General features: G+C 39.4%; 1 protein-coding gene across 3 annotated transcripts in view; it reads left to right on the forward strand.

Annotated features, from left to right (window-relative positions):
* FOCAD (focadhesin) overlaps positions 1–21410 on the forward strand; it is a 302554-nt gene that overhangs the window by 187574 nt on the left and 93570 nt on the right. For all 3 annotated transcript variants that reach the window (XM_004761826.3, XM_045079668.1, XM_013061093.2), the window contains 6 exons: positions 1006–1140; positions 5296–5346; positions 6132–6215; positions 13104–13242; positions 17852–18037; positions 21139–21260. In XM_004761826.3, the coding sequence (XP_004761883.1) occupies positions 1006–1140; positions 5296–5346; positions 6132–6215; positions 13104–13242; positions 17852–18037; positions 21139–21260 (717 nt within the window). The remainder of the gene's footprint in view (positions 1–1005; positions 1141–5295; positions 5347–6131; positions 6216–13103; positions 13243–17851; positions 18038–21138; positions 21261–21410) is intronic.

Below are 21410 nucleotides of genomic sequence, written 5' to 3' on the forward strand. Positions count from 1 at the left end.
GATAGAGATAAATTGTGTGTGTGAATTGATGCTTAAGAGAAGAGGTGGGAGTATTTTAGAAAGATTGAGCCTTGTTAAACTCTATCTAATTGATCTATGTTGGCACTCTTCTTGCCTGGAGTTTAAAGTTTTAATAAAATACTTCTAAGTGAAGAAATTGTCTGTTGTAGTTGCAGTTGAACTTGAGAAGACACTTGAATCTCCAGAAAACAAGATAGTGAAATGAACTAAGAGCACTTGGTTTAGAAAATTGGATCAAGTTAAAAATAACAATTTTGTTGGGGTGTCATTTTCTTTTATTCTTTAACCCCTCTTAAAGAATCTGAAGTGACTTTTAAAGCAAAGTTTTAAAGTATTTTGTTTATTAGGTTAGTTAATTAGTTGGTTAGTAAGATCTTTGCCCAACATAAGGCTTGAACTTACGACCACCGAGATCAAGAGTCGCTTACTCTACCAGCTGGGCAGGCCAGGTGCTTAAATTATTATTTTAAATAATAGAGCTATTCTCCTGCCTCCTTTAAATGTTTGTAAGATGATTTGAATATGTTCGATTTATATATTGAACATCTCAATTTTCTGAGTGCTGATGCAGTTTCAGCAGGGCTGAAAAACGACAAAAGCTGCAGATACTTGCCTTTAGAAACGCTCTAACATTATCTTACCCTTCTTTGTTTCGAATAGTTCTTCAGCAGCACGCATAGCTAACCCCACCCGTGGATGTGTGTGCTGGCATGCATGCCCCGGTCCGCCTGGGAGAGTTTTACTTCCTTGGTTAGCAAAGTTAGCAAAAGAAACGGTCCTGAGAGTCAGGCTGGATCATCTTCAACCACAGTTTATATTGGTTTAAATCGTTTCTTTTGAGGAGTGATACCTTATCAAGTCTTAACTCCTGGGAATGTTCTTGTTCTTTGCTGGTTTCCTTATAATGAGAGATAGTACTCTGTGCTAATGGCCTCCTATCAACTGGGGTTTTGTGAGGCATTGACTCTTTCCTTTGCTTCACAGGTCGTTTGCATTCGCTCCACTTGGAACGCACTGTCCCCGAAGCTCAGCTGCGACACGAGACCTCTCATTCTGAAGACCCTCAGTGAACTGTTTTCTCTCGTTCCTTCCTTAACCGTCAACACGGCTGAATATGAGGTACGAGTTTGGAGGCCAATACGTTTTCTCTCTTCACACTGGAAAGACATGGGCTTCATAATAACTTCGGGAAAAAGATATTCATAGTCTTTGTTTGCCAAAAATCCTTTAACACTTTTTGTTCCTTAGAACATGATATCTTTATGGACTGCTGGCATAGGAGTCCTTATCAATTCTGTGTCTCTGGGGTTTATTTACATAAAGGAGACCACGTTTTTATTATGAGAAGAGAGCCAAGATGTTAAAAAGTCAGGATGTAATAAATAAAATAAAATAAAAAGTCAGTGTGTTAAAAATAGGGTTTCTAAAATAATGGAATTCCTGAGGCCAAAAGTTTAAATGCATTTTATTAGTGCTTAAAAAAAAAAAGTCACAAAGACTTTAATAAGGCAGGGCAGTCTCCCATAGTATAAACATACTGTCATTTGTGTTTTGCTTCTAGGTTTCCCATGAAGATTTGATTTTTACACATTAGTTCACATTTCCTATATACATCTGTACGATGAGGATGATTGTAAAATCAGACTACCTTAGGAGAGGAAAATGACTTTATGAGCTGCTTGGTTTTGTCATTGCGGTGAACTCAAAGCTTGGGTGGAAGATCCATGTGTTCTGTTTAACATGTTCCGTATTCTCTCTTCCTGAAATGAGCAAAATGAGAGGGTGGTTAATTCATTTACGTCTCCACTTCTGTAGCCACATTCCCACTCATGCTTCCCTTTTTCTCCTTTTCCATTAAAGCCCAGCAATTGATTTTCACTTGAAATCTTCGTGAGCTTTAAGTTTGATTTAGTGTTTCGCAGACTTTGATAAACTGCCTCCCCCAGAAGAATCCAATAGTGGTCCCTTCCATGGTTTAGATTATGTGATAAGGCAGGATTATAAGATAATATGTCTTTTAATCATTCTTAATGCTGCACAGCAAATAAAATAAAATTTGTCCTTCCTGAAAATACAGTCCCCTGCAGGGGGCCTGGCACATAACATACAGTCAGTAGGTAGTTACTCAGTGAATGATTGAACCAATAGAGGATGAGTTTATTCTCAGATTTGGGCTATTGTTTTAGGGTATTAAAAAAAATCAATATAAGACTCCTATAGGATATAGTTCACCAAAAGTCTTCTTTATGGAGACTATTATGATACATACACTCACATTGTCCGAAAGTGTCCTGGGCTACTGATAAAGAGCTAAGACTAAAAGCCAAAGGGAGGACATGTTGTGTTTATCTATTTTCTGTTTTCAAGGACTGAACTCATATACCTTTGCATTGCTTGTACTTTGAGTTACTCAGATTTTATTACAGGTTAATTTATGAACTGGTTTTTGTGTTGCTTTCTAATGTCTGCTACTAATGGCTGTAAAAATTTGTGTGTATGTATGTATGTGTAAGGGACTCTTGTTTTTTTTTTTCTTCTTCAAATTTACATTCTTTTTCACCAGTGTCTTATTTTGGTTTCTCTTCATGCTCATGTTAATACTAAGGTTCTTCTGTTGTTCAGTGAGCTAGATGGCTATGGAGCCATTCTGGCCATCAGATTCCTCCCAGTAAGGGAGAGCCCTTCAGTAACCATAGTCCACTTGGAAGCAGAAGTCATGAAATGCGGTGACCCCGTCCATCTGTCTTGCACTGTCTGTCTGGCTCTGTCTCTTCCTGTTCCTGTCTTTCCCCTTATCTCCTCCTCTCTCACCCCCAGTCCTTTCCTTGTTCCCTCCTTCTTCTCTCCCTCCATGTGTGTATTTAAACAAAGCATTCTCTGTTAACTGCTTAGAGTTTGGATGTAATTTCCCCCCCAAATTTCTGAGGTCATTGTTTTCCCCAGTTACTCAGGGTCTTGTGTTTGCCTAACACGGAGTCCAGCCTCTCTATACCTAACCAGGCAGGCCTTTTAGAATCTGGCCTCGCTCTGTGGTTCTGCCTCCTTCCCTCCAGGAAAACTAAACCACTTGGAATGTGTTTTTTCTACCTCTAAACTTTTCTGTTTCTTTTCCTCTGTGTATTTCTTCTTTCTGCCAGAATTGCTTTTTTTTTTTTAAAATCCCTAGTTTTAAAATCTATTTTAGAGAATAAATAATTGGTTTAATTCATCCCTATTTTTGCAAACTTTTGTGCAAGCGGGGGTCTATTGCTATAGGCTTGACTTTTTTTTTTTATATCTGTACTGTCTTAAGAATACTTATTTCTGTTTTATAATACAGGTATATGTATGTATATTATTTTCCCTTTTAAACTATAGGCTTGTGGCAAATAGATAGCATGTTTCAATTCGTGTATTTTCTGAATGGCTTTGCTAAGTGCTTGTACATCCATTCATTGACTCAGAATATATTTCGTAAAACTGTCCTAGGCTTTTTAAATACTAACACATAATAAATATTCTTAAGAGCCTATTATATTCCCAGCACTCTTCTCATTACATTGTACTATTTTGTTCTAGTATCTCATAGGAAGGTATTATTTTCATTTTAGAGCTAAGGAATCTGAGGTTTTGAGAGGTACATCCATTCATTAAATATTTATTGAGTACCTACTACATGCCAGATTAGGAGCCTGAATATCATTGTAGTTTCTAAACAAAGGCTGGTGTCTAAGTCCAGGACATTTAGCTCCATAGCCTCTGTTTTCCCATTACACCGTATTGTCAGTCCTTGCCTCCAGAAGCTCAAAAGGTGGCAGAAGAGTTGCACATAAGCAATAATAATTTCAATAATATTTTTTAAAAAATATTTTATTTATTTATTTGACAGACAGAGATCACAAGTAGGCAGAGAGGCAGGCAGAGAGAGAGAGGATGAAGCAGGCTCCCTGCTGAGCAGAGAGCCCAATGTGGGGCTCGATCCCAGGACCCTGGTATCACGACCTGAGCTGAAAGCAGAGGCTTTAACCCACTGAGCTACCCAGGTGCCCTGTGATTTCAATAGTATTTGATGAGTACACTTAATCAGAGGGGTATGAGAGTATGGTGGTAGAAGTGACAAGGATTCTAAAAGGAGTCGAATGAAACCTTACTTAGTTGGTGCTATTAGATTAGGTTCTTTTTTTTTTTTTTAAGATTTTATTTATTTAATCGGCAGACAGAGATCACAAGTAGTCAGAGAGGTAGGTGGGGGGTAGGGGGGAGGAAGTAGGCTCCCTGCCGAGCAGAGAACCTGATATGGGGCTCGATCTCAGGACCCTGGGATCATGACCTGAGCTGAAGGCAGAGGCTTTAACCCACTGAGCCACCCAGGTGCCCCTAGACTAGTTTCTTAAAGAATTTTAAAAAATGTTGCGTCTCACTGAAGTCTAAGAAATAGAGTACACAAATTCAAGCAGGTATAGGAGAGCCTTCTATGACTCAGAAGGGCAAGAAGTTAGATGTGATTGAAATGAAGACTACTTTGAACCAATGTTGGAAGATAAGTGGCTTTTTAAGCTCATTACTTATTAAGTATCTGTCATTTGAGGAACTGGGCTTTATGCCCTTTATTTTTCTGGGCTTTATGGTCCAGGCTTTTGAAATGAAAAAAACAGTCACTGTTCTAAAATGTGTAAATCTAGTAGGGAGTTAACCACATGCACTTATAATCATACTGGATGCTAGAGTGTGCCATGGGCCGTATGGCCAGTTGGTGAAGGGAGAATTCTTTCCTGGGTAGAGGATCAGAAACAGTGGCACAAAAGAGGGGAGTGAAATTTGTACTAGGTAGGACTTGAGAGGTCAGCCAAAAAATGGTTAGGTTTCTTTTCTCTCTCTTTCTTTCTTTCTAAAAGATATTATTTATTTGACTCACACAGAGATCACAAGTAGGCAGAGAGGCAGGCAGAGAGAGAGGGGGAAGCAGGCTCCCTGCTGAGCAGAGAGCCTGATGTGGGGCTCAATCCCAGGACCCTGGGATCATGACCCAAGCTGAAGGCAGAGGCTTTAACCCACTGAGCCACCCAGGCGCCCGGGTTTCTAAATTTAATAATATTAGCATACTGTGTTTAAGATGTCCATGTATTTCCATGATGCATCTCTTTCTATTTTCATATCATGAATGATGGCTAAATATAGATTAAGTCAATCACTAGTGGTATAATTTTGAGTTAATTTTCACTGTTTTCTACTTTGGATTGTTCCCAGTTTTGTCTTCATCTTAGCAATTTATTGTGATGTTTATTGATTTTTCAGAATTTTAAAGTTCAAGTCCTCAGCTTCCTCTGGACCCACACTCAAAACAAGGTACTATCACAAGGGTGTCAGTGAAACAGAACTAAGTTGAGAAAGAACTGTGAAATAAGACTCTAGGAGTAAGAAATAGAACTAACTTGAAATGATGGCTTTGTGATCTTTAAAGAATTAGGACGTTAATGAGTTTAGGTTTTAGAAATTCTTCTCAGATTATGGTGATTAGTTCATTTTTGTCATGAAGTGCACTTTATTACTTTGTTACTTTGTGAAGCTGACAGATGTGGAGAGACTGCTGTTGTTGTTTCATTTTATTTTTAGAAGGCCCTTCCCCTTTCCTACTTTGCCCCTCCCCTACCAACGAGCGCATCAAGCTAACAGAAAGTTCAGTACTTTTCTTTAGATATGGCTTCCAATGAAGGAGGACAGAGAAGAGGGTGTCTGTCAGTGATACTAGACTCAAGAATGTAAGAGCTGAGATTCCCAAGGGCTAATTTTCCTGGTTAGTAGCTAGAGAATCAGAGCCTAATTCCAACCTAGCAGACTCCGTTTCCTCATAGTACTTTCAGTCAACCCTACTATGTCATGGGGACCTGGTGATTTTGAGTTACGTTCTGTTTAACGTCCAAACTAGGATAAAAATTGAGTGCTTCTGATTTCCCTACCCACTACGGTTTTCTGTTTTTAGTTGTGACACAGTAAGCAAGACCTGAGTATCATTTGCAAAGCACTGACTCTGGAACTTCGAGGTTGGTGCAGGATGGATTGTCTTCCTTCTTCCAGAGTTGATGTGTAATGTCTGTTGTTTCTTTTGTTTGTCTTACTGATACCCCATCTAGGACCCAGTTGTAGCCAATGCTGCGTATAAATCTCTGTCACACTTCAGTGCGGGAGAGCACACCATTCTTCATCTGCCTGAAGAGGTAGGCCTTTCTGCTTTCTCGCTCCGTTTTATAACTCCATTCGTATCTCCTCTCTTAGAAGGTTTTTGCCTGATGGATGTAATTCTAAATATGTGGTCTATAAGAGATAAGAACTTGTATTTATTGCTTGTTTTTTTTTGTTTTGTTTTTGTTTTTTTAAAGATTTTATTTATTTGAGAGAGAGACAGTGAGAGAGAACATGAGAGGGGAGAGGGTCAGAGGGAGCAGACTCCCTGTGGAGCAGGGAGCCCAATGCGGGCCTCGATCCCAGGACTCTGGGATCATGACCTGAGCTGAAGGCAGTCTCTTAACCAACTGAGCCACCCAGGTGCTCTATTTATTGCGTGTTTAGCCTGTAAAAAGACCACAGCGGTCTTAGACCTCACAGATAATGAATTTAAATCTCGTTGAGGCCAATGTGAACCACCTGTGGTGCCCCCGAAATCTCTGCAGGTGACTGGGTATAGGACTGCATGCCTGGGCCCCCAGCTTATTGTTCCAGAACATCTGTGTCCCCATAGCAACTGTTTTGCCCAGTTGGTGTTCCATCTCGGACTTTAAATCCAAGCATGGCCTGCATCCGCTAAGGTTTGTGCAACCTGGGCAGCCAAAGATCCTTATTTCTGGTACAAAATTGAGATGCCACGTCAAAACAAACAAACAAACAAAAAAACCCACAAAACTTAGTTTAGTGTGAAAAGCCCCAGGGAACTAGATGAGGAAAGTATCACTCTTTTGGGGTTAACGTGTTATGTGACACTGCCTTGGCTTTTAGACTAAAAACATACAGCCTTTTCTAATATCTCCTGAACATAGCCGGCTTTAAATTATTCAGTTATGTTAAGGAGCTAAGTGTATATTTCACATTTCGTATTGCTGTTAATTAAAATGCAGAGAAATGTTTATCAAGTGTCTCTAGAGTTTAAGGCAGGCCTTGTGTTAAGAGAAATTATGTGAAATGTTATCCAGAGTCTGTCCTTAGGTCAAATGGCCTAAGAAGTTTTGATATAAATTTCTTGGTTCCCTAAGGCGTTAAAATGGATTGAGTTTTTCTTTGGAATTGAGTTTACGCCGAGGTTAGATGCCAGTAGGAACAAGGCAGACTTGTGTTGATTGGCTTGAATTGGAGGGACCTATAAAAGGCTCTTGTGAAACCAAATCCTAAGGCAGGATTTCCCATGTTGAGGATGCAAACATAGATTGGCCAGCTTGTCTTGTGGTCATCACAAATGGGAAGACTTATGGAGACTTGTTCTGTGGCTCATAAAATTAAAAAAGATGGGACCTCAGACTGAGCTATGGTGACTAGCAATACTCAAACCATCTTTAAAAAAAAAAAAAAGGAAAAAGAAAAAGGGAACAAAAGCTACCTGTAAATTTTGTAGGCAAATTGCCAGTAAATTGGCTACAACATCTGTAAAGATACCTTTTATTCTTATTATTTTAATGATCATTTGCTAAGTTAGATCATGGCATAATAATTACCTTTACTTTTAGCTATTATTCATAAAATATGCCAGCTGGAGTACTAGGTTTCATTAAATAACTCCCACATATTCTTGACTGTTTACTTTCTATCTCTTTACATATTGGAATGTTGATATCTGTTCCTACTTTGGCCTTCTATTCAGTTCCTGGTTGTGCTTTTTAGAGTTTATGCTCAGATAAGCGAGCATAAACTTCTGAGCATAAACTTCTGCTCAGTGAGATATTAGATACTTTCTTAATCTAATTTTTCAATATTCTCTGATCCATTGAGGATCCATAAATAGCTCTTTTATACCTTCCAATGTAAAGGGTGGTGATAGTGTTGGGTTTCTAGATATGCTTGGGTTTTTACCTTTAGAGTGTGAAGAACTATAAAGGAAATTTCTAAAATTTATCCTTTTTTTTTGCCACTCTTCTCAGCCTTTATTTTACCCTTACCCCCGTAAGGGATTCAGCTTATTCCCCAGAGTAACAGTGGTTCACTATAGTGGATATTCTTAACTAGGTTTAAGAGGAGGAGACATAAGTGATTTAAAAGAGTTCATCTTTGACCTCCAGTTTCTGGTGTAGACAGCCTGCCTCCTCATGGAGAGTTACTGCTTCTAAGACTGCACAATGCATTCTTCTTTTTACTGATGACTGAGTTTCCCTTTGCTGTTTGAATACCCAAGAACTAAAAAGTCCAAGAAAATGGTCAGTGTGTTCATATTCCAAACAAGCTCCCCAAAGCTAAGGATACAACTGAGTCAGGTCCCCACCTCCGTCTGGTAGTTGATAGTAAGGTGAAACTGAGGCTCATCTTCTCTAAAATCATATTTTCAATGATTTGAAGGTCCCTGCCAGGTAGGGTCTTCTACAGTGTAACAACCAACGCTCTTCCTTGTTGTCAGAGATGACTCACTCTGCACCAAGGCTCACTTACAAAACTGAAGCCTTCCTCTGGACCTTTCCCGTGAAAGTACATCCACATTCTCTCAGTTTCTGGAAACTTGTGAGATAATCTTTTAAATGAGAGTGCTGTGAATTTCAAATAGGAAGAAATTACAGAAAGATCCATTGTATCCTGATCAACATAGCTACTTTTGTAGATAACTCAGCTACTTTGTAAGTACTAGATCTCTTTACATTTACTAAAGATAGACTTCTTATTGACTGATGCATCAATTTAAGCTGTGAAACTTGTTGAAAGTTCACAGGTTGATAGAACAAAAGGTATTAGGGGAGTGGCAGACATCAGTTAGGGTTGAATGAAACATTGTAGGTAAGGCAGGATGGAAAATGTCAGTGATTAGTAGAGCTGAATAAGACACCATGTGAATTAGGCAATTTGAATATCAAGTTCATTAGCTCATATTTCTTGTCATTGGTTTGTTATTAGGAAGTTTTGTGGGATTATTAATTATAGACCCTTCATACTTGGATCAGTTTAGCAATTATTTATTGGACATACACTAAGTAGTAGACCATTTTATAATCTGGGAATGTTGAATGAATCCATATGTTTTGTTGGGTAAAGTGTCATTGTTAATCACTTGAAATATGCAAATCTAAAGTTGGTCAAAAAGTTTCAGGGAGCTTTTTTGAGGACTTGTTGATCCCAATGTTAAGAAATGGACACAGATGATTTTCTCTTTTAGTTTGTATTTTTTTTGTTGTGCTCAGCTATTTATCCTTCTCTTCTGTCTTCTTTAATGTGCCCCCAATCGAATAAAACAGAACAAACAAAAACAAACAAAATGCAGAGAATTGTTATTCTGGTAAAACAATCAGTAATGGATGAACCTTTAGGTGGAAGATTGATTCTCGTCTCTGACTTGGGTTCATTAAAAATATATTTAGTTGTTTAAAAATTAAACTTTTTATTTTAGAAATCTTAAGATAGATTGTGTTATTGATTTCTGGAGTTAATTTTAGATGTGAGGAATATAAAAGAATTCATTATGCATCCTGGGTTGGTATTAATATGATATAACCTGTTTGGCTTTGATTTAAGTGAATGTCACTGCATTCATCAGAAGCTGTTTCTCTTTTTAAATAAATTTATGTGGATACTTGACGTGTTCTAAATAAAATACTGTGTTTATGCACAAACTCCTGGGTTTTCATAGGTTATACTCTAGGAAAGGTGGTTGAAAGATTACGTGGCTCAGGACCCTTAGAGGAGGCATTTTATAGGATAAGCTTTCCAATATTCAATTTGAAGCTGATTCTAAAAGTAATTAATCATTTTATATTTGGCTCTCCACTTAAGTTTTTTCAACAAAGCTTAGCTATAATTGGAAGGGTGTATTTGTGTGTGTGCCTGTGTGAGAATTATGTACGTGGTTTTCTGGATGTTTTAGTAGCTAATGTAATCTACCAAAATGTTAAAATTTTACAGGTATTTTTATGTGACTTCTTTTGATTTTTTTCTTAGTTATATGTATATTCCTCTTACTCAGTCATTACACACAAAGCAAGGGAAAAGCCTAGCACAGAGAAGCTGGAATAAGTACTTCTTTAAGAGGTGAGCAGAGAAAGGGAAAGGTAATGAAACCAAAGTCCAACAGTAAGTGCTAATACGTTCAGGAGAATTAACTCGCCTTTGAAGACACAAATCATACTATTATAAGTCGGCAGACTATATCAGCTATTCTGAAATTACAGTACATCTGTAGTTTCTTTGTTAAAATATATGCATATGTGAGATGCAGACATATGCTCTTTTCCACATGGCAGATAAATTAATATAGGCATCCAGTTATGTGAATGTAAAATTAGACAACATAAGATAGATGAGTGGATCGTTATTTTTTATTTCCAACCTAGTAGGTCTTTCTTTAGCATTTCTAAGAAATATTGCTGGCTTGGGTGCTATGACTCATTTTAAGTAATTTAGTTTGACCGAACAGAAAGACTGGTAGGCTAGAATATGTGTAAAAATAATCTTATCCCTTTTACATTAAATAATTCTGGAATCGGAAGCATTTGGTCATTTGCCGTAGTTCCTCCAGTTAAGATCCCTCCGAAGGTGGTGATAGCTTCCGGCTCCTGCCACCCCCTCCTCCCGTTTCCTCTACTACCTCCTCTTTATAACACGGCTGCCTTCCCCCTTCCTGCCAACCTTCCTCCTTCCCTTCTTCTGTTCTTATTCAGCGGCTTTATTAAGCTATAATTCTCATTCCATTTAATTCACCCATTTAAAGTGTACAATTCAGTGAGTTTTTGGTATAGTCAAAGAACTGTGCAACTAATCACAGAGCAACCACAATCTAGTTGTAAAATTTTACCAGTAGTCAATCCCCATCACCCCTTTCCCCTCCTGCAGCCCTAAGCAACTGTGTCACCTACCTTCTGTCACTAAATTTACCTAACCCGAACCTTTCCTATAATGAAATCACATAGTATGTGGTCTTTTGTGACTGGCTTCCTTCATTTAGCATAATGATTTCAAGGTGCGTTCATCTCTGGCGCATATCTGTATGCACACCTTTGACTGAATAATATTCCATTGTGTAGATAAGACCACATGTAGTTTATGTATTTATCAGATCATGGACCTTTGAGTTGCTTCCCTTTGGGGGCTATTATGAATAATGCATTCACACGCATGCAAGTTTCTGTGTGATTGTACCTTTTCATTTCTCTCGGTTGCATACCTAGGAGTGAAATTGCTGGACCATGTGGAAACTCTTGAACTTTTTGAGAAACTGCCATGCTGTTTCCCAAAGGGGCTGCACCATTTTATATTCCTACCAGCAAAGTAGGACGGTTCTGATTTCTCTATATCCTCCCCATCCTTCTGAGTTTTCCTGGTAATTTACATGTTTACCTCTGTCTTCCAACTCCCCAGATCTCCTGCCATTTGTGCATGGGGTGTACGTCAGAGCTTCCCGGCACTTTGATACGCTGGTGTGGTAGCTGCGTTACCCATGTAGTATCGGGCTGTAAACATTGTTGTCTGTTTCCCCCTGTCTGCTGTTCAAATGTTATTTTCAGTTTGTACTATGATGTATAAAAAGGAAGTAAGGCAGACAGACCCAGGACCACCTCCTTTTATGAATCATCGTAGGCAGCTGGGACTGGTTAAGATTTCTAAGATAACTCCCGATGGAACAAAACCTGGCCAATTCAAAGTATGGGCACAGGCAAGAGGCACTTTGAAAATCCCTGCTTGTGAGAGCTGAAAGGGTTGCAAATGCACCCAAGTTTCTCCAGGAACCAGTGACACCCACAAATGCTGTCATGCCCTATGCAGAGCACACATTATTGTTATCTCTGTAATTATGGCTGGCTCTGTCCTCTGAGAATTAGGTACTCAATATTGAATCAGAATTAAATTGTGTCTTGGAAAGTGCTAGGGTAGTCAGGTTGCTTTTATTCCTTCACTAGTGAAGAGAACACTAGTTATGGTTGAAAGGCTTCATTGGAGTTGAGGTTATTATACTTAAGAGAAGCATTTCCTCTCTGTTTTCTTTTATCCCCCTGCAAGAATCCTGACTCAGTGCAGTTCCTAAATGGAACAGTGCTTTGGGGACCTATGAAGAAGGCAGTCTGCAGGAATTGTTAATTATTTCTAAAAATAACTCCGGGAGACAGGCTAATGGTAATGACTGGGTTCTGGCACTTTATGGTTATAGCAACCACTTTTATATATTTTGATTTCCTCCCCTAATGCTTAATTATCTCCATGTGGGCATTATGATGGTGTGTCATTGAAAGTATTAAAAATTTAATTAATTGCTTGACAGTTACATCTTATAGAAACTACAATGGTGATAATCTTTTTAAATTTTTAAATTTTTGGTTCAAACGAACCTAACTAATCACAGAGCAACCACAAAATCTTCAAATTGCAAATTAGACACCATAAAGTATAGCTACCAATTACAGATTTTAGTGTTTTTATATTCTCTAGCAACAAACTGCCGAGTCTAAGGAAAACTCAGCTAAAGCATTCTGTCCTTTCCTGATCTCTACTATATATGCTACTGGAAGATTTTAAGCTTTGCCATAGAGATATGGCTAGAATGACAAGTTAAAAAGGAAGTATTCCGACAAGGCAAATATTTAATTACAAACCATAGAAGTTCAATATATTGAATGTGTCAGTGTTTGCATTTTATAGTCAAATGGCGTAAAATTTTATTAGTGTTCTATAATAATCATTGCTTACGCTGGCTTACGGTAATTTTCTTAGTATATTATCATTAGTTCCTTACATGGATCTGGGCTTGTAGCTGCTAAGATTGAGTTTACCATTCAGTTAATCTGAAAATGAATAGTAATTTAAAATTAAATTTTAATGGTCTTTTGACATTACAATGCAATGAGTCTAGCTCAGTTTTTAAATCTTGACATAAAAAGGACAAAGAAAGGATTTTACATTATGTTTTAATATTGCCCCCTCTGTCATTTCAGATAAGACCAGAAATCCCTACTCCCGATGAGCTAGATGAAGACGAAGATGACGAGGGTGGCGAAAAAGATGTGGATCTTTCTATTCCTGGCTCTTGCTATCTCAGACTGTTGTCACTTACTGCTCCTTTGGTTTTACCAGGTGACTCCTGTTCAGTGGCATGGCAGCTAGCATTTTTCAGGGATTTTACCTGTCTGATTGTGTTTCTTTTGTGATGTACACATATGATAGCTCACTTTAATTACAGCCCACTTTCTATCTGAAAGGCACAACATATCCATCTGTTGTGGAGGTACTGCTTCAGTTAGGAATGGTGTTCAGAACACACTGAAAAGCGTTAGAGTCGAAGAAAATTGAACCAGAAAACTAGTTTAAACAACCATTTTCAGTGAGAAATTAAAATTCATTTCCAAAGCTATATTCTACCAGACAAATTTGCAATGGGACTTCAAGTCACTGGCTCCAATAATGGTTCTTTATCCTACAAGCTAAATGAAAGGATGGTTAGAATCTTCAGAGATTTATGGGGTGCTTTCATTATGAATTTATTCTTTCTTTAGAATTATTCCAAAGATGGTATCAATATTTGAGAGCTGTAAATTGATGGTTTAAAAAATGGATTAAATTGTATGATCATTACGTTTTGATAAAAAGCTTACAGGACCTTGACATTTAAAAAAATTATTCTAATTATATCTAATTATTCTAATTCAGTCTTAGCTAACATTTTGCCGAGCATGCGTTTATTACCTTGTTCAGCCCCAATCCTACCTTAATTGTACATGGACGTAGAAAGTCTGTTTCTGAAAATTAAGGTCAGTACACTTAAGAAGTGTCATCTGGTCAATCATAGTGTCAATATCCTATACCAGGGGACATTTTTCCCTTGGTTTCACCCCACATGGAGATTTCCTGAGGAATTAAGGCAAATATATATTATCCATTTCTAGACAAAGCTCATGTCCCAAATTCCTGCCTCCTTTCATTAGAGAAAACGGAAACGAGGCAGCATAGACCAAGAGCGCAGCCTTCCGTTTCTCTTGATGTCCAGAACAAGCCTTAACGGTGTGTTCCCTGGTCCTCTATCTTCTGTTTTTACCCACTCCTGGAAGGTGCTTCAGAGTCTGGGACCCCTTTGGCGTTTTAATAGTCAGTCCCAGGAAGGAAATAGCTTTGTTATCCGAAGTTTCTCCTGTAACCCAAAATCGCCTTAGAGGTAAAAGTTCTTTTGGGCTTTTTAAATGACGTCATTCCTAGTGACGTGGGGCCTTCCCTCCAGTTTTCTTGTAGTGGAAAAAGGAGAAGGTGTGGCCAAGGTGAGCTGTTGCTTCCCTCCTCTTAGGATGTGGTAGCCATTAGCCTGTTCTACATCATTTGTTCTTGATGGTTGCAAGTGCTTTTCCGTGAGAAAGAAGGGGAGGATTTGAGTTCAGCAACTTTATCTGTTTGAGAAAACTCAGTCATTAGACTCTGGTGGGGGTGCTGTTCATGCTGGCTGTGTCTGGCACACTCACCGCGGGCAAAGGTCTGTATTTTTCCGTGCCTCGCTTTCCCTGCAGTTACTGGACTACTCAAAAAAGAACCAGGGGCAGGTGCCAGCCCTAGGACTGTGGACCTTAAAAGGTACAGGGTAGCTAGTATAAGATCTCTAGTTGTAGCAGCCAGAAAACCCAACTGCACTGTCAGTGAATCCTGGTCCTTTTCTTCTCCTCTTTCCTTTCAAGTAAACACAAAAGCAGCTGCAGTGTGAGTCCAGTAATTTGCGTTATGTTAAATGGGGATGTTACTGGTATTTATTTTTTGTTTTGACACAATTTTAGGATTCAAAGATGTTGTGAATACACTTTAGAGGGCTCCTGTATACTGTCACCCAGCTGCCCAGCAGCTCACATAGTTCATTATTCAAACCAGGAAATTCACATTGATACAAAGCAGGTAACTGAAGTATAAACCTATGAGGATTTCCCCAGTTGTTGCTTTTTCCATACAGTGTACACACTTTTTGGTTTAACTTTTTTTTTTTTTTTTTGCTTGGCATAGTGTCTCTGATATTTATCCCAACACTGGCCTGTCTCGATTCTTCTTAATCCCTGAATAATATCCCACTGTAGTAGGCACCAGTCTGTCTACACACTTGTTAAAGGACATTGGGGTTGTTTAAAAAATTTGTGTCTAACACTCTGTTCTGCAGATTTTCCGCTCTTTCAAGTTCTCACGTGGTCACCTGGAGGGTCGGGGCAAGGCCCCGACAGGGTGGAAAGATTCCTGGTGGCTGGCTTAGTGGTTGGGGAAGAGGGCGCTGTATGATCACTTACACTCATGGTATCATCCCCTCATTTAGACTGTTTTCGGGGCTGGAGTTAATTTGAGAAACCTTAGTTCTCTGAAGAGCTTGACACATTCCCGAGTTAGCGTGTGTACAGTGTGTACTTACCTCCTGACTTGTGCGAGCTTTTGCCAAAATAGGACCCCTTCGGAGAAAGCATGAAATGACCTTCTCTCACCATAGCTCCTCTGTCCTCACAAACATGATTCTTTGCTACATTCTGGGAAGTTTGTGCTGAAACTTCACGTGAAGCAGTCACCCACGTGCGTCCGTATCGGATACAGTTGGATGCTACTCATTTCTTTCATTTAGACCATGTATTCATCAGGGTCTTGACAGAAAAGGCACATTGTGATGGAGTCCGTGAGCGTTTACAGCAGGGACTCTTGGCAGTTGTGTGGTCAGGGCCGCAGGACATTCCCAAGCAGTGGTGCTTTAACCCGGAGTGGTTAGCGCCCCTCCCCCTGAAGCGGTAAGGGAAGAGAGATAGCGGTTTGGAGACTGAGGGAGAGCATCCTGTCACAGTGCTGCCAAAGGGGAGCCAAGGCCTGCAGAAGAGGGGTGCAGGCAACTTGTAGCCATCCCGCGGGAGGGGGGCTGGGAATTCATGCCCTGACCTCATTCTGTTTCCATCCTCTGACCTCCTGCGAGTGTCTCCCATTGGATAAAAGCCAACTAGAAGCCCAAGGACAAGGGAGCCTGATTATTCTTCCAGGTCATGGAGCAGGGTTGAGAGGGTGGAGGTGGGGGTCGGGAGGGGTAAATAGAAAATGTCCCACAGAGGTGTTCTCTGGACTTTGAATGGAGAAGCGTGGTCGCATCTGGGAAGGTTCTATACAGGAAAGACAGAACTGGGCATGTAATAGAGGCTCCAGGGCACACTTGCTGCCTTTAATGTAATCATGGTCATTTAAAGCAGACTTTTCAGTGTATTAAGAATGAAATTCCAGTCTCAGGAGACAGACCCTTCTTTTTTGTTCCTATGAGAGGCACATGCAGTGGTTTTCTTTTTTTGTTTTCCACACATTTTTTAAGGTTTCATGTTTCTGTTGTTTTTGTTTCTGCATTGGCAACCTCTAGTGGTCCTTAGAAAAATAACACTTGATAGAACCTCTAGTCTTCTCAAGAATTTTGTTTGGGTATCCTATTGTCTTCTGAGCCCATATTTGTGTTGATAATAACTAGAAACTTTAAGCAATAAAATTTGGGGCTTAACTAGGATCACAAAGAAATCATGAACTAATATTTTGGTTTTTTAAATAATTGTCCTGATATTGCTACAGAATGATGGAGAGTCGTAAAGGACCTCTCTGATAATACCTAACTGACAAGAAGGAACTGGTCCCATGGAAATCTGAGACTAGCGTGTTCCACTAGTGGGAGGAATAGGATGTACAGTGGCTCAGACTTCGATATGAGCTTTGTGTTATTGCAAAATAGAAACAAAGGCCATGTGGCAGTACGCTCTTAACACTTAGCTGGCAAGGAGGGTGCTTGGCAAAGATGAGGTCAATGGGAGAGTCAAGGGCTGGGTCATATAAAGCCTTGATCATTGTCAGAAGTGTTAATGCTATTCCACGTATGGTGAAAAAAAATCACTGGACGATGTCTGGGAAGGGAAATCAGATTCTGGCTTCTGGGCAGAGGATAGTTTGTAGGGATGGTCATGAAGAGAAGACACCAAAAGCTAGTTTTATTTAAATTTGTCCAGATGAGGAGCAGAGAAGATAATAACTGGCCAAGTAGCAGTGAAAATAAAGAGAAATGCATGGGTCCAGGATATATTTTTAAAGATAGATTTAGAAGGACTTGTTAATGGATTACATGTGAGAAGTATGAGAAAGAGAGGAATTAGAATATCTAAGTTTTTCAGCTTAGTAACTGGGTGCCATGTTCTAATTTGGGAAGACTAAGAAAGGGATGATGTCCAAGAGTTCCCTGCTTACTTTGTGAAGTTTGGTTTGAAATAGAGCTGTGTGTATGTGTGTGTATAAGTGTGTCTATATACACTTATACACTTATACACTTATACAACATCCAATTCACTGATGGCCTGACCAGAATAGGCGGCTAGAAAAAGAGTGAATTTACTCTTTCCTTAGCCAGGACATCCATCTCCTCTGAATTACATCCATCTCCTACTGAATTACACCAGCACTCTTTCTGGACCTCCACCTTGCAGACAGCAAGATCATGGGACTTCTTATCCTCCAGTGTATATAGACACACTTATACTACACTTATACTTTATGTATAAGTGTATATATATCTATATATAAGTGTATATATATCTATATATAAGTGTATATATATCTATATATAAGTATATATACATACACACACACATATGTGAGTTAACAATGAATGATTGTCTCCTAACAGACTGTATTTACTCTACTTTTGATCTCCTTTCATCTCTTTCAGCCTTAGAGGAATTTTTTACAACTCTTGTGAAGCAGGAAATGGTAAATATGCCCCGTGGAGTCTATCACTCTGCATTAAAAGGAGGTCCCCGGTCCGACCAAGGAAAAACTGTAGCAGGGATCCCCAATTTTATATTGAAGATGTATGAGACCAATAAGCAGCCAGGTTTGAAACCTGGCCTTGCAGGTAAGTACAGCACATGGTATCAAAGTACAAGTTCTGAGCCTAAGGATTGCACTTCCTCTTCCAAGCTGGGTGTGATAGGTCATGGCAGAGCGTACCTGTTGCTAACATTTTGACACACCTGGACAAATGACAAAAATAGACCGTATTTTAAAGGCACCAGAGAAGTGTAGAAGCAAAGACAGGTAGACTAAAACCACAGCATGAGGAGAAAGAATACTTTAGAAGTGTGCCTCTGCTGCCCCATGGGAGACAGTCACTGATTTTGGTTGTATGCTAGGACCGGGGCTTGGCCCAAGAAGAGGTCTGTTGCAGTATATAGAGAAACCAGTGGAGCTTTTATTTATTTATTTTTTAAAGATTTTCTTTATTTATTCCTGAGAGAGAGGGGGGGGGCAGGGGCAGAGGGAGAAACAGAATCTGCACTGAGCAGGGAGCCCGATACGGGACTCAATCCCAGGACCCTGGAATCATGACCTGAGCCACAGGCAGACATTTAACCATCTGAGCCAGCCAGGTGCCCTAACCAGTGGAGCTTTTAGTGGTTCCATGGACCTAGAGTGATGTGATGGCTCATTTTCTATGTCACTTTGGGCTAAGTGATACTCAGGTAGCTGGTAAAAATTACTTGTTGATGTCTTTGAGGGTGTTTCCAGAAGAAGTTAGCATTTGAATGAGTAGACTGAGGAAAGAAAGTCACCCTCACCAGTGTGGATGGGCAACAACATCCAATTCACTGATGGCCTGACCAGAATAGGCGGCTAGAAAAAGAGTGAATTTACTCTTTCCTTAGCCAGGACATCCATCTCCTCTGAATTACATCCATCTCCTACTGAATTACACCAGCACTCTTTCTGGACCTCCACCTTGCAGACAGCAAGATCATGGGACTTCTTATCCTCCATAATCATGGGAGCCAATTCCTATAATAAAGCTCCCCATTTAGAGAGAGAGAAAGGGCTGGGGAGAGGGAGAGGTTGGGGGAGAGATTGAAATTGAGATTCTGGTTCTCTGAAGACTCTGATGAACAGAAGTGAGAAACCAGAGTTTTCTCAAAAGCTAGCTGATAAATTTTGAGTTTGCTCTGAAAGTTACAGAACTAGGCTGGAGCTTATGAGAGGCGGTGAAGTCTCCGGCCTCTCTGTGTGCAGGAAACAAAGAAGAGCTAGGACAATGGGCCTGAAAACAAAGCCCAGGAGTAGCCAGGAATTGATACTGAAGAGCTATGCCTCTTTTCACCTGGGAGCACTTACTTATTCTGGCCTCAGCTGGAGACTGAATTTCAGGCTTGACCTTTACTAGAGGCTGGTACAGGAGGCAGAGAAACCCACAGAGATCTTGTCATTCATGGGGTGTCTGAGCAGTGGAACCAGGGACTTGTGGAACCTCAGACACATAGCCTATTTCTCCCTATTTGTCAAATTTTGAAGGTTTATGGGATGGGAGGTTAAAGAGATAAACTGAAATCCTCAGAGGACCCATCTGAATCTCTCTTAAGCTTTCCGTATTGAGGAGACCAATTAGGCTGTCAGATGAAAATCTTGGGGGAGGCATGCCCTAGGAACAGGGGTTGAACCAGAGGTAGACTGAGAATTACCAAAGCTATAATCAAGCCTAACCCAGTTCAGTCTCTGATTCAATTTAAATGATCATTCCTTTATTCTATGTACCTGAAAGAAGGCAGCTGAAACTCCTCTCTGAGTTAAAAAAAAAAAAAAAGAAAAGAAAAGAAAAGAAAAGAAAAAAATCATTTAGATTTTCTGTGTTTCCTTTGTATACTGTCCAGGATTCAATGAAAAGGTATTGGATGTATGAAAAAGGAAAAGCTTTAAAATGAAGGGGACATTTCAGGGAGATAAAGAAGTCATTCCATTAAGAAAATATCACAGTACCAGTGTACACAAAATAGCATCATTTTTAAACTATATGAAAACCATTCACAAAACTAAAAAAATGAACAAACCTTCCAGAAGGGAGGTGGGTGGGGCCTGGGTAAAAAGGTGATGGGGATTAAGGAATACACCTGTTGTGATGAGTGCCAGGTGTTGTATGGAAGTTTTGAATCCCTGTGTTGTACACCTGAAACTAATATTATACTCTTTGTTAACTACCTGGAATTTAAATTTTTAAAAATGGGCAAACCTATAATAATAGTGGGAAACTTTAAAATAATTTTTATTTATTAATTTTTGAGGGGGATAGAGTGAGCACAAGCTCAAGGAGAAGGAGAGGTAGAGGAAGAAGCAGGTTCCTCTCTGAGTGGGAAGCTGGACGTGGGATTCGATCCTAGGATCCTGGGATCATGACCTGATCTGAAGGCAGATGCTTAACTGACTGAGCCACCCAGGCATCTCTAAAAAATGTTTTAAAGTGGGATACCTAGGCGGCTTAGTTGATGAGATCAATATAATCTTGATACTGAGAACAAGAAGGGAATATTATAAAGCAGTCTTTTCTATTACACATAGTTGTAAAAATACCACCAAAATACATTAGAAAATTGAATTTAGCAATAAAGCTAATACAAGTGAGGTTAATTTAATGTCTGAAAATCAGTATAATTAAGTGCTTTAATAGAAAAAGGCATAACAATCTTTAGATAATCTCGGTAGATGCAGAAAAAGCCTTTGAAAAATTTTGTTCATTTACAAATGAATAAGGCTCATAAATAACTGATAATTTGAATACGGTAACTGCTAATTTTTTAAATCTATTTTTTCTTTCCATAGATACCAGTAGTCAAAAATCATAATTTGCTTAGCAAATTAATTTCTAATCTCTACCCAAGGGCACCTGAGTAGTTCAGTTGGTTAAACATCTGTCTTCGGCTCAGGTCATGATCCCAGAGTCCTGGGATGGAGCCTTGAATCAATCTCCTGCTCAGCGGGAAGCCTGCTTCTCCCTCTCCCATGCCCCCTGCTTGTGTTCCCTCTCTCCCTGTTTCTCTCACTCTTTGTCAAGTGGGTAAGTAAAATATTTAAATAAATAAAAAAATAAAATCTCTCTGTCCAGATTGATTGAATATGGATTACTGAGACTCTTGGAATCTAATTAAGTTTTTCCATAAGACATGTTTTTATAAGTTGTTTCCCCCCTCCCCTCAGGTGGTATGTTATTTTGTTACGATGTTTCAACCTATCAGAGTAAAGATGGCAAACCTTTGAATCGACTGATGGCCAGTAGGGGGCGAAGTTTCAAACAGACCTCACTCGCTCTGGTCCATGAGGTAGGTGCCTCCCTGTACTGTGTAACAGGTTCTTCTTGCTTGTATATATTGAGGGGTTCCCCCTCTTCAGTTTATGGGCATGAAATTTAGTGTGTATTTTTTCAAAGATTTTACTTATTTATTTGAGAACGAAAAAAAGATACCAAGAGA

The sequence above is a fragment of the Mustela putorius genome, unplaced genomic scaffold (genome assembly GCF_011764305.1).
Source record: "Mustela putorius furo isolate JIRA1106 unplaced genomic scaffold, ASM1176430v1.1 tig00000421_pilon_pilon_pilon, whole genome shotgun sequence".
In the NCBI taxonomy this organism is placed as follows: Eukaryota; Metazoa; Chordata; class Mammalia; order Carnivora; family Mustelidae; genus Mustela; species Mustela putorius.